The sequence below is a fragment of the Crinia signifera genome, chromosome 3 (assembly GCF_055691185.1).
Source record: "Crinia signifera chromosome 3, ASM5569118v1, whole genome shotgun sequence".
NCBI lineage: Eukaryota > Metazoa > Chordata > Amphibia > Anura > Myobatrachidae > Crinia > Crinia signifera.
Genome location: NC_139219.1, coordinates 71265098 through 71278605, shown reverse-complemented (window position 1 = coordinate 71278605; position 13508 = coordinate 71265098). Strand labels below are relative to the sequence as shown.

Genomic DNA, 13508 nt, shown 5'->3' with positions numbered 1-13508 from the left:
GCAGGTCCGTGCACTTCCGTTCGGACGTACAGCGGGACCCGGCGGCGGAGGGAGTGCCTGGACGGACAGACGGGGGGTACTTAGGTGGGTAAGTAATGTTGTTCAGTGCTTCTCTCCTGTGTCATCTGTACCCTGAGGACGGGGTGACTCCCGAAAGCGCTTGGTGCGCAATACACAGTTTTACTTTACCATTTGGCTGAGTGTCTTATTCGATTGCCGCCCACCCCTTGGAATTGTTGTATGCAGTCATCGGGAAGGCACCTTGCTTGTGTCTCATTTGGAGAGTGCCGGCATACTGTGGATCTTTATATATATATATGTATATATATATGTATATATATATATATATATATATATATATTTCATATATATTTTATATATATATATATATATATATATATATTTATTTATTTATCGGGATCCCGGGATTTGGCCCCCAAATGCGCAGTCTAATGCCGGGCAGCGTCTGAGCACACGCTCAGGCACTCCCCGGCTTCTCCCATACGCGGCAGAGCAGCGACAGTCATTAGGTCATTGGTCGACAGTCATTAGGTCGACACTATTGGGTCGACATGCTAGAAGGTCGACAGGTGTCTAGGTCAACATGGCAGAAGGTCGTCATGAGTCTAGTTTGACAGGGGACAAGGTCGACAGCTGTCTAGGTTGACAAATGCGTTAGGTCGACATGGGTTAGGTCTACATGGGGTTTTTCACAGTTTTTTGAGCTGACATGTGCCGACAGGTGGTATTTCATGCCCTACCATCCACCAGGGCGTGGTGGGTGAATAAAAAACACAGTGACCAAAGCATGGCGAGCGCAGCGAGCCATTTGACGGGACGCGGTGCACTTAAAACAGTGTCCGTGTCGACTGTGTCGACATTCGGGGGAAAAAAACAGTGAAAAACACCATGTCGACCTTAGTCACGTCGACCTAGACACCTGTCGACCGTGTCCCCTGTCGTCCTAGACTCATGTCGACCTTCTGCCATGTTGACCTAGACCCAAAATAAACAGCAGCCGGGGACTGTCTGACAGGCGGCCACAGGAGGAGGGTAAAAACAAGGCACTGGTGCACTGGTGCACTGGTGCTGGCAGAATTAATAATTTGTGGCCTCAATATATATATATTTATTTTTTTTCATCTCCATAGTAACCGGACTCCTGCATTCTGATCAGAACTGTGATGCATTTCCTGTGACTCGTCTTCTGGAGAAAGCCTGCTGGGAGAGGGGCGGCGCTGAGCGGAGGTCAGGTGAGAGCGACTTCCGCCTGTGTCTGCGTTAACAGTGAGGCTGACTGCCGGTTTTTTCAATGGCGGACGGAGATCTGCATGCACGGACTTTCTGTCAGGTACAGGGTTAACCGGAGGGTGGGCGGGATTTTTGTGGTGTGTATATATATGTCTTTTGTGTATTGTATTGTATTGTATTGTATAATAAGACAAATCAAACATACCTTATATAACAGTGCTTAGGTGCGTGCAGGAGCTCCCGGTACTGGGGTGGGCAGGCGGCGTCTGACATCACTACCGGTGTGATGCGTCATGTGGGGAAACTCTCCCAGCGCCTTAGGTTGCTGGGCAGCGCTCCCGGCATCTTGGGTTGCCAGGCAATGCTCCCAGTGCATGGAAGTTGCTGCCTGGGATGAAGTTTTGTGTCCCCACCCCCTTAATGGGTATCTTGGTGTGTGCGGTATATGTAAAATTGGCATCATGGTGTGTGGCATATGTATAATGGGCATCATGGTGTGTGGCATATGTATAATGGGCATCATGGTGTGTGGCATATGTATAATGGGCATCACGGTCTGTGACATATGTATAATGGGCATCATGGTCTGTGGCATATGTATAATGGGCATCACGTTGTGTGGCATATGTATAATGGGCATCACAGTGTGTGGCATATGTATAATGGGAATCACTGTCTCCCCTCCCTGCATCCTCCACCACTTTGTGACTCCCCTGCTTGCATCCTCTGCCACTCTGCATTCCCCCTCCTACCCGGCATCCTGTGCCACCATGCCCCCTCACACTCTGCGTCCTGTGTCACCCTGTGTAAGTCCTCCATCCCTTCGTTCTCAGCCACCCTGCATCTCCCCTCCCAGCATTCTACGACACCCTCCGTCCCCCCCTCCCTCCCTGCATCCTCTTCCACCCTGCCACTCTACTCTCACCCCTCGTCACCCCCTACTCACCCTTCATTACCAACCCCTCTCACCCTGCACCAACCCCCTCTCACCCTGTGTCTTCTCATTCTGTTGCATGATGTGAACTTTAGCTTTTTTTTTTTAACTCATTCTGTGTGGCATTTTGTGAATTTTGGATTTTTCCATGTGTCATAATGTGAATATTGGCTCATACTGTGTGGCATAAGGTGTACAGGTTTTTCGATAGAAAAAATAGCCCTCTTCTTATGGTGCATAATGTGTTCAAGGGTGGTGGCCCATACTCAAAGTCCCACAGGGTGGGGACGGGATGGACAGTTGGGGAGACCCCCCCCCTCCTGTCTCTATCTCCCCAGCCCCACAGGCTGCAGAATAGACCCTGTACGCATGCGCCTATTCTGCAGCCTGAGGGGCTGGGGACATAGCCAGCAGCTCAGAGAGCCACTAGCCATGCCTCCACAGCAGAAAAAAAGGGTGTGGCCTCATTGGAATAGACCACACCCCCATATTGATAGGCCACACCCCCACAAAAACTGGCGCGCCTGCGGCGCGCAGCAACCCCCCCCCCCCCCCCTTTAGGGCTGCTTCAAGATATTTCCCGGGCTGGTTTTAATTCCCAATCCGCCCCTGGAATGTACAGGTGAAAAAGTCAACATGGCTTTCAGGTCGACAGGTCGCGAGGTTGACATGGGTTTTTTTACTGTTTTTTGACCCGAATGTCAACATGGACACAGTTGGAAGTGAACTGGAACCCCTCCCATCGTTCGCTTCGCTCGCTATGCTTCAGGCACGGTGCCTCGCTGCGCTCGGCACACTGTTTTATTCTCGCACCACACCCTAGTGGATGGTAGGGCATGAAATACCGCCTGTCGGCACATGTCAGGTCAAAAAACAGTGAAAAACCCCATGTCGACCGAAAGTCATGTTGACCTTTTTAACCTGTACATTCTATATATCAGGATTTTGTCCTTGTCTGGATTTTAAATTTCGGGATTTTGTCCTTGTCGAGATTTTGTCCTTGTCAGTATTTTGACCCTGTCAGGATTTTGACCGTCAGGATTTTGACCGCATCCCTCATGAATGGGTATTGCACATGGTGGCCATTGCAGTATATGGCTCTCCTCATGAAAAGCATTTCACATGATTAAAATGGATAGCAGCGGTATTTGTATCCTCCTATGTTGCTGCCATCTCAGTATGATGATAGCATATGTAGTACAAATAATAAATGTGGTTTTCTGCCACACTGATACTTCTTCCAGTGTCCTCTATGTGCAGCTATGTTTATGTACCCACTACCTCAAATAACACTAACATTTCCCGTTTTCAGTATTCTAGAATTATGTACAGATGATTTCATTCTTTTTTTCCTTGGTCAGTAATTTTACCACCTGTTTCTACAGACAGAAATCCAGAAAACATTACCTGTTAAGGATACATCAGGAATGGATTTGAAAACGAAGGACTAGATTCTTATTTATTTTTAATTGAGATTTCTTTTTAGATTTAAATCATCTATACCCGGAGGGCCAAGAAAATAGGTGTTTTCAGATGTATTTGATAACTACACAACCTGGTTTGAGATATTCAGTGACTCATTAAATTCTAACTCACCGAGGACGTCTATTTCAGATATACGCCATGTAAAAAAATGAAGTGAAAAGAGGAATAATTGAATAATTTAAAATGTCATAAAATTCCATCCATTTTTCTTGATTCCACTTTCATAATGTGCAAGCAGCATTTCCAGTAAGTAATTGAGTTGAGTACATGGACTTTGTTATGGATAGAAGCATTTGCTCTTAACAGCACTATCTCCCTGCATTCGTTTTATAGAAAGCTTAGATAACTACTGCGGGATACTGGGGAATCTGCACCTTCTAACACTATCTACCATTCCCCTCCTCACATCATGCCACTGCTGTGTCACATGCTGCTGTGTACATGTCTATGTCCTAATTGGCTAATAAAAAAAAAAAACAAGGAGTAGATGAGATTTGAAAACCATAAGATGGCTCTGGCCACGGGCATAACTGCCAATGCCTGGGCGGCCATATCTACGACATTGGCAAGTCCCTCTCTGGGAAAGAGATCCAGCTTAGTGTTTTTGTAGCAAAACGCGTCATCATGACCCCACCTTATGACAGTTTGCCATGATAGTTCATAGAAAATGAAATCATCACATAACTTGCTACACCCATAATACCTCTAAAGTGCCTGGATACATGAGACTTGCCCCCTATCTGGAGGCCTGAGAGCCTGTCAGGCGTGTGCCATTTTGTGAGACCAGTGAATAATTGCCCAAGACTATATCACATTTGCGATGGGGTCATCTATAAACCATCTGAAAGCAATATCTACCGTTATGTCTGTTACAGATGTGTCTTTGTACATCACTGCTACAGTCACGCCAAACTCCTTCTCAGCGCACCAGTTCCTACGAGCATCTTATAGCATCAGGTGGCTTATATGCTGAAAATGCATTTTAGTCACAATGTGATGTGATGGGGACGCACTGTACTGATTATTTAAATATATGATACGTCTATACTGTGTTTGAATGAGTCTCTGAATCTGTACTCAAAGTGCTATTCTTCCAATATAAGTTCTATATACAGACTAGGGTTGCCTACCTTTGGGCAGCCAGCTATTTTGAGGCAGGGGGCCAGGGCAGCTGACTGGGTAGGAAAGGGGCGGTGCTAGAAAGGTATGATGTGTTTGGATGCCTGGCCAGTGCGATTGTGTCCTTGTAGCCATGCCCCTATCATCCAATGCTGGTATTTCACGCATTGGACAGCAGGGGCTGGGGCTACAATGATGCAATATGCGTCATTTGGTCCCACGGACCCCTGCTGACGGGGGAGTCACGGGGGACAGGCACAATTCCAGGAGGCTTGACTACCTTTCCGGGGGGCTGGGAGGGGGACCTGATTTCCAGGACCCTCCGGGCTATTCCGGGAGGGTAGGCAACCATGATGCAGCCACACGTACAATATCAAATAATTGCATATCCCATTGATCAGCCCAGTTGCATGAGACCTGGTAGCTTACTTGCTGCAGGTATCTCACACTGCATGGTGTACTGAGGAGAGATATATGAGGACACATCTGTATATTCCCAGTCAGTAACCAATAGGGCGGAATTCTAGCTGCTTTATTAGAAACTTGGTGCATTATTTTGAGGTTTATACTGTACTGTCATTTTATCCTTATTCTTTTCCAAATAATTAAATAATTCTAACTGTACAAACATAATTGTTATTTGTATAATTACTGTTGACTAATTTCACCCCTGTAAAGGTCACAAGGAAACACAATTTATCACAGGTTGACTAATTTATTTGTGTAGCTGTAAGGCACAATCTTACAAGTATTGCAACACTGAAGTTCATGAGCTAGATTGATAACAAAAGTTAATGAACCCTTCCTCTATGACAGGACTTGAATGCTTTATGTAGTCATTTGTGTGCAAAAACATTTAAACATTGAAATACTTTTTTCTAGGTAACTGTACCATGTGTCTCTAGTGCTGAATATATAGATTGTACCTCTGATATAAGCCTCTTGCGATCGTAATTTCCTCATATTAAATCTTGGAGAGAGATCAAGTTGAGAGAGCTAAAGTACCAGCCAATCAGCTCCTACATAACGGCAATGATAAAGGCTGTAGCAGGTATACAATTATCTCAGAAGAAACGTGAGTTATGGACTACGCAATTTTGACCCCGAAAAAATACATTGTCCCCCCAAAAAAACACAGGTTCAGACAAATCTGTGTGTTGTCACTGGCCACAGCCACAGCCACATTTTGCTGCTTTCTGTGTTTTTTCTTCACCTGTCTGAGGCAGGAGAAACAAAATCCCCGATAAGGTGACGCAGGCCACGGCTAGCTGGATAGCCCTGGCTGAATAAATTATCTGCAGTCAGTTACTGCATGTAATTGGATACCACCCTGTTTGAAAAATTATAGTAGTTGGTTGGTTTTTACTTTAGCTCTCTCCATTTTACTTCTCTCCAAGGCTTAGTACATATGCTCCTCCAAAGCTTTAGAAGAATTTACCTGTATACTGCAGAGGCTGATTGGAGAATATCCATCAAAGCCAGGGACCCAGGAAAGCTTGAAGCCATTTGCTGATCTGTTCAAAGCCTTTACCAACAATGGCGGAGAAGGAATACCTGGAAAAATAGCCAAATTGTAGTGGAAACTGACAACAGATTTTTCTTGCATATAATGTATAAAAGACTGGTCAAATTTATAATAAAGTATTGGATAAAATTCAGGATGATAATATGAAATATGTATTTTGTAGCAGGGACAGCATAGTTCCACAGGAAGTTGATGCAGAACAGGAGGATCAGAGATTAGATCTGATGTGAATCATGATTTGGCTCAGTGGCGTAGCTATAGCTCCGCAGCCCCCGTGGTGGCGGGGAGGCGCAGAGAAAATAGCTGCCCCCATACTGCAAACAGTTTTCTGTCTGCAGTATGGGGCAGCCATTTTCTAAAAGTCCATTTTCATTATAGCAGCAGGAGCCGGCGCCGGGAGAGACGGGACCGTGACCGCAGATGCGGCCGGTCAGGTACGCCGAGGGGAGGGAGGGGAGGGAGTGTGCCGAAAAATCTGCGGCAGGGGGGGGCGGGCGAAATTTAGGTAGTTACGCCACTGATTTGGCTAATTATCAATGCCTGTTGTTTCTTGTTAAATGTCTTTTCAGAGCAGAGGGTCAGCGTTCCCAACACCAGTTAGTGGCTGGGAAATAGGCTTGGGGTGTGGGGACTATGCTAGGGATCTCTGGAGTGTTGTACCCACATTGTAAAGCCTGCTGGAAAATCAACAACTTCTTTACATCCAGTGTATGTATGTGATCTCTGTCACATTATATATATATATATATATATATATACATACATATATATACACATACTGTATGTGTGTATGTATGTATGTATGTATGTATGTATGTATGTATGTATGTATGTATGGAGTACAATTGTGAGTTGGCGCCCCTAATTTTGATCACCACAATTAGATCAATCAAGCCTTAGTTAATTTCACTCTAGCATACAGTAAAAAGTCGACATAATTTCAAATGTTTATAAAAAGTATTTTTTCACACAGTGGTAGCAGTTATTCCAGATCTTTATAAATTTCATTGAGACATCGCAGACACTTGGAAACAGCAGAAGATACCCAACGCGTTTCACCCCTTAACTGGACTTCATAAGGGGTTAACGGATCACAAGAATAAGTTAAAGGTACTCTTCACAAGAAGAAACAATTCGTAACAGGATGGTTAATGGGTCCTTGCATTCATGAAGTACCTATTCTTTTATTATCTATGTTAGTAGATCGTCTGAACAGAGAATGATCTTCCTCCAGACAATGTCGCTGAAGATTATTATTTCTGACGACAAATGTGCAGGTAAGATCTCTTTAAGTGGGTATATCTATAAAAGGTCAAAATGAATCAGCCAGAACCAGTGACCAGAGCACACCTACTGAAGGTAAGAATCGTTGGGTATCTTCTGCTGTTTCCAAAGTGTCTGAGATGTCTCAGATCTGGAATAACTGCTACCACTGTCTGGAAAAAGACTTTTTAATAAACATTTGAAATTATGTGGACTTTTTACTGTATGCTAGAGTGATATTACCTAAGGCTTGATTGATCTAATTGTGGTGATCAAAAATAGGGGCGCCAACTCACAATTGTACTCCATACTTTCCCCCCTATCCCCCACCCAACAGAGTAAGGCTGCCCCCACACTAGTACTTTAATTACCTGTGGCGCGATGCAAGGGTCTGTTCACTATATATATATACACACACACACACACACACACACACACACACATATCATCTATGCTTCCTACACTCACTCATTATGCACACAGTGGAACTTGCACCACCAGCATTTCTGCATGTTAGACATAGATGACCTTAGGAACTATACTGGAGTTTACTGTGGACAGAGGGAAATGGAAAGAACAGTACATCCCAGGTGAGAAACTATTCATCCTCGCAAAACACAATGAACTTCACCCAATACTAAACTTACTTAGAGTACGGTTCAGGCTAAAGAGTGAGAACTAAAGGGCTGACTCTGTATCACTTGTAGTGACCCGAATTCAGCTCCTGCCCGGATGGTCAGGGTTTGTGCATGCGCATGTCTGCACATGTGGAAACACTGACTGCGAACGAGGGAGGGGAGATAGGCACGGGGGAGGTGGCGGCACTGGGCCATGGGAACACCCAGCGTTTTATGGGCGTTCCCATGAAAATGCTGGGTGTACCCATGGGTATGCGGGCGTTCCAGTGCCTGCTAGGGGCGGGCGCCTGACATCACATGACATCAGCCCCCCGTCCTATCTTTGCCCCCACACTCGCAAATAAAAGTCAGTCTAGACTCACTTTTATTTGTGAAGGCAGGAGATATGATTTGATGGTCAGTGACCATTGAATGATTTCCCTGCAGGGGCGGCATGCGAGGGGATGCGTCCATTTAACATCCCCTCGCTTGTTTGCGGGGCGGCAACACAAATGCTCAGTAAGCTGCGAGCTTCGCAGGTAACCGAGCAAATAAGAATCACCCACTTAGGTACAGTATTACTTCATATTACCAACTGCATGCCCCATGTTCGGAGTTATTCTGCTGCTGTCTGATTAACATAAACACAGCACGTTCTACAGTCCTATTAACATATGGCAATTCTCCAGGGCTGCAGGGTAAAACAAGGGAACAGCAGGGAGGCTAAACAGGACTTAGATGATTGAGTCTATCAGGCAAACATTTAACAATAATGTGACTGTCCACAAACCGCCCGGCTTACGGCTGTGGTTTCAAATGTCTTGTCAAGGGTCACTTTCTCCTTGGCGCACCTTCACAAAATGTTGTTACATTATATTATAAATAATTCATTATCGAAATGCCTCAGGGCTACCCGTTAGCAGAGCCAGATTAAGGTCTAAATGGCCTGGAGCTGAAAAGTATCAAGGGCCTATTATGCGCAATAATAGGGGTTGTGGCCAGCACTTAATAATGTGGGGGGCTTGACCATGTTCTGGTTGGGCGGTCTGCTCATGGGTCTCTATTTGTGTAAATACTTTCAACTAATTATATATGCCTGGAAAAAGTAGGGGGCTGTCATAGGAAAAATGCAGGAAGATATATTGGCGGGTGCCCTCCAAAAGGTGCACCCGCAGGATGCCAATGTCCTAAAATCCTAAGATACTTGCGGGGTGAGGCGGCACTCCAGTCATAAAAAGAATACTGAAAGACAAAACTTGATAGACAACATTTCAGCACCTTTTATGTTGTCACCTAAGTTTACCACACCATGGGCCTTATTTTGGTTCATTCTTTCTGACAAAATCCTTCTTAGATGGACAAAACCATGTGCACTGCAGGGGGGCAGATGTAAAATGTGCAGAGAGAATTAGATTTGGGTGGGGTTTTACTTCAAAGTGAGATCTATATTGCAGTGTAAAAATAAAGCAGTCAGTATTTTCCCTGCACAGAAACAAAATTACTCACCCAAATCTAATTCTCTCTGCACATGTTACATCTGCCCCCCCTGCAGTGCACATGGTTTTGTCCATCTAAGAAGGATTTTGTCAGAAAGAATGAACCAAAATAAGGCCCCATATACCGGGATGCGGTCAATATGCCGGTGGTCGGAATCCTATCGGTCAAAATACCGATGCCAGAATCCCGACCACTGCAATGCACTTTGTCCCTTTATGGGTGTCCCCCGCAAGGGGGAGCGATCCACAGCCCCCCCCCCCCCTTGTCGGCATTGCGGAGGTCGGGATTCCGGCGTCGGTATTTTGACTGCCGGGATTCCGACCGCCAGCATATCATACCGGACCCCATATACCCCTTATACAAATCATGCAACAAAAGAATAACCCCTTTATATTGTACTTGCCTCTTAGACATTATGCCACATGGAATGAGCAAAAATTCACACCGACTGAGCCAAAATTCACACTGTGGCACACGGATTGAGTCAAAATTCACGTTATGTCACACAGATTAAGGCAAAATTTTGCCACATGGATTGAGCCAAAATACACACTATACCAAACAGATTAAGCAATAAAGCACAAAATGCTTCATAAACGGGCATTGCGCGCCAAAGGTGCGCATTAAAAATTACACCATAGTGCCCATTACATGTTAAGCCACACACCATAATGTCTATTACGTATTATGCCAAACACCATAATGCCTATTAAAAATTATGCTACATAAGTGCTGCTTACCTATATGCTCATTGCCAGGGGTTACATGCTCATTGCCATGTAGGATTGCATGCTCATTGCCAAGGGGGAATACATGCTTGCGGTAACTGGGGGACAGCCGCCGCCGGGCAGAAATGTATTCAGAGCAATGCAGGTCCTGGCTATTTGAAATAATACCCCTTTCACACCAGAAAATGCAGGGATTTACCCGGGCTAGCCCCTATTACACCAGCCTAGTTCCTGCATTTTCTGGTGTGAGGAGAGAAAACTACCCCCCCCCCCCCCCCTTTAAAGTTTAAACCAGCATTATCTTCGGAACCAACTGACCCATTTACATGTGTGCTTCGAATGATTTTCAAATGATTTTGGTCCTGTGAAACTGGGCCATTTGGATCCGGAGAAATCATGAACAGCCATGAAATTACATTTCAAAAATGAAAAAATCGGTTTACCCGCAATATCTCTAGAACCAATGAACCCATATGGACCAACCTGGTATCAGATTGAAGGCCCAGCAATTTGAGTTAGACTGAGATCAACCTCGAGCTTCTGTAATGCCTTTGGAACCAGGTGGGGGTCGGAATTAGCAGGTCTCATGTTATCCTATGGGGAAAACGTTCCAGCTTTGCCTGGCGGTATCTCTGGTTCCCGGGGGGGCTAGCAACGCGGGGCCGGGCTTGTTGGAAAGCCCTGACCCTCAGCTATAAAATGGGCCTATTTAGAGAGTGGGCCTGGAGCTGTAGCTCCATCAGGCCCATTGTTAATCCGGCTCTGCCCGTTAGAATACTAATTGCCCCAGCTAGTAATAAATAACAAGGCATTAAATCCAGAAACGTATAATTAATGGGCAATAACCTAAATAACTAAGATTTACTGGCTTCATTGTATGGATTACAGAAATACTTGTCAACACAAAAGCTTGTTAAGTGGGTCATCTAACCAGAATTCCACTAATAACATTACATAGTGCAGCTTCTGTGTGCATGTAAGTATATCAGGAATCTAAAGAATGAGAAAATGTGTATTGTGTAATATTGTAGCAAGTATTTATAGTAGGTTCACAATTGTGTTTTCCTGTATTTCCACTGTAGCTACAAATTTTATTTTAGGAGATCTTAACATTATCTGTATATATAAAAGGCTAACTACTCCTCACCTCTATGAGGCGAAGTACCACCACTGGCCCCTAGAGACCACTCGATGGACCAAATTACTCTTTTGTGTGCTAAAAGATGTCATAACTAAAAGTGAAAGAAATTTTTGCAGGGAAACTGGTCTGTTACAAACTTGCTGGATATGGAAAGAGGGAGCTGTGAATACAGAGATTGGAGATAGGAGCAGATAGAGACTGGGGGTAGGGTGGAGAGTTTGTGGGCTATAAGTTGTCACAGCTCAAAGTGAAAGTAAAAACTGCCACAGCTCAAAGTGAAGCATTGCAGAAGCTTTCGTTTTGATAGTCTTTTAACTAGTCCTTTATAATGAAAGTCTAAAGGCACACACACACACACACACACACACACACACACACACACACACACACACACACACACACACACACACACACACACACACACACACACACACACACACTGGGAGATTTTGCCCAGCGTGTATGCTGACCAATGATGGGGAAAATTGCTGAGCTGAATTTCACTCATCTGCCAGCCCAACCGCTTTTGAGCTGAAAGCAGCTCAAATGAGTAAACTGAGCCCAGTGTGTTTATGGGTCTTAACTCTAATCCTCACCCCTATGGGGGAATTTAAGTGTTGTGGGTGGTAACATTATTCTTATTTTGTTCTGTCATTTTGATGGTTGGCAACTAGTTCCTAAATAACTAATACAATTGCACTTATAGTGGAAACTGTGTATACTGGCACAAATGGACTTATGATGTTATACATTAGAGCATCTAAAGGATATCTATTAGCATACTGTGTACCATGGCTTAACTCAGGGGTTCCCAATACTTTTTGAATCACGGCACCCTAGAGCAGTGTTTTTCAACCACTGTGCCGTGGCACACTAGTGTGCCTTCAGCTGTTGTCAAGTGTGCCCCCAGATCTAGAGATGCTCAAATCAGTTTACAGCCACCATTTAGTGTGCCGCAAGGTAAAAAAGGTTGAAAATCACTGCCCTAGAGGATCAGATTTTTTTCACGGCACCTCTATGCCAAAAACAAATTCATTAGATTTGGTTTATATGCGATTCTTAGGGTCAGTTATGTGGTAAAGGGCAGGATTTGTTTCTGTTTGTACACATTTTATGATTGGCAGCCACCAGCCCTGGTTTTGCTCATAAATAATTAACCATTAATAATTTGAGCTGGTCCTGGACCACCAACCCAGGGCACCCCTGCAAGTGTCCCGAGGCACCCCAGGGAGCCACGGCACACAGTTTGGGAACCACTTAACCCATGCTTGAGACCTATGACCGACAGTAGCATGTATCACTTCCTTCATAACCTAGAGAATGGTGCCGCTGGTAAAGGAAGGGAAGTGATGATTCATTACATCCTTAAACACATCTGAATGAAGTATAAAACACTTTCCTAATAGCTCTGTGACATATAATTAGTCTTAAACAGCAGTGACACTACTTTGGCAGAGTGAGATTTGCAACTATGTAGCTCCTTTGTAGAATTAATGGAGGCAAAAAGAACAGCTCACTACAAATGCCAGGTGGCTCAGTCATTTATAATCCTCCAGGAAAATGTATTATTTACAGTACCTTATGTTATTAGTTTAATTCTGTGCTTTTTAGTATTGATATTATATCATCAGTAAGTGCAGTTTATCGGTGCTTCTCCAATATAAGAAACAGTTCTACAATTATCTTTAATGTGCTAATTTGCAAAATATTGAATGGAAACTGAAACAAACATCTGACTGAAGACATGAATACAAGCGCAAAACAGACATAAAAGAAATGCTTGAAGGAAGAAGTTACTGTATATACAGTACAAGTTAATAGATGAAAGTCATCTAAGGGTGGTACCCTGAAATAATGCGACTTCAAGCAGGAGCCCTGTCTATATACAGTGCAATGTTCAACTGAGGATAGACCAGTCTAATCTAGGATGGACCTTGTCCAATTATTG

General features: G+C 44.3%; 1 protein-coding gene across 1 annotated transcript in view; it reads right to left on the bottom strand.

Moving 5' to 3' along the window:
- MERTK (MER proto-oncogene, tyrosine kinase) overlaps nucleotides 1-13508 on the bottom strand; it is a 109658-nt gene that overhangs the window by 56068 nt on the left and 40082 nt on the right. The window contains exon 6 of the mRNA XM_083175981.1: nucleotides 6228-6343. Within this exon, the coding sequence (XP_083032107.1) occupies nucleotides 6228-6343 (116 nt within the window). The remainder of the gene's footprint in view (nucleotides 1-6227; nucleotides 6344-13508) is intronic.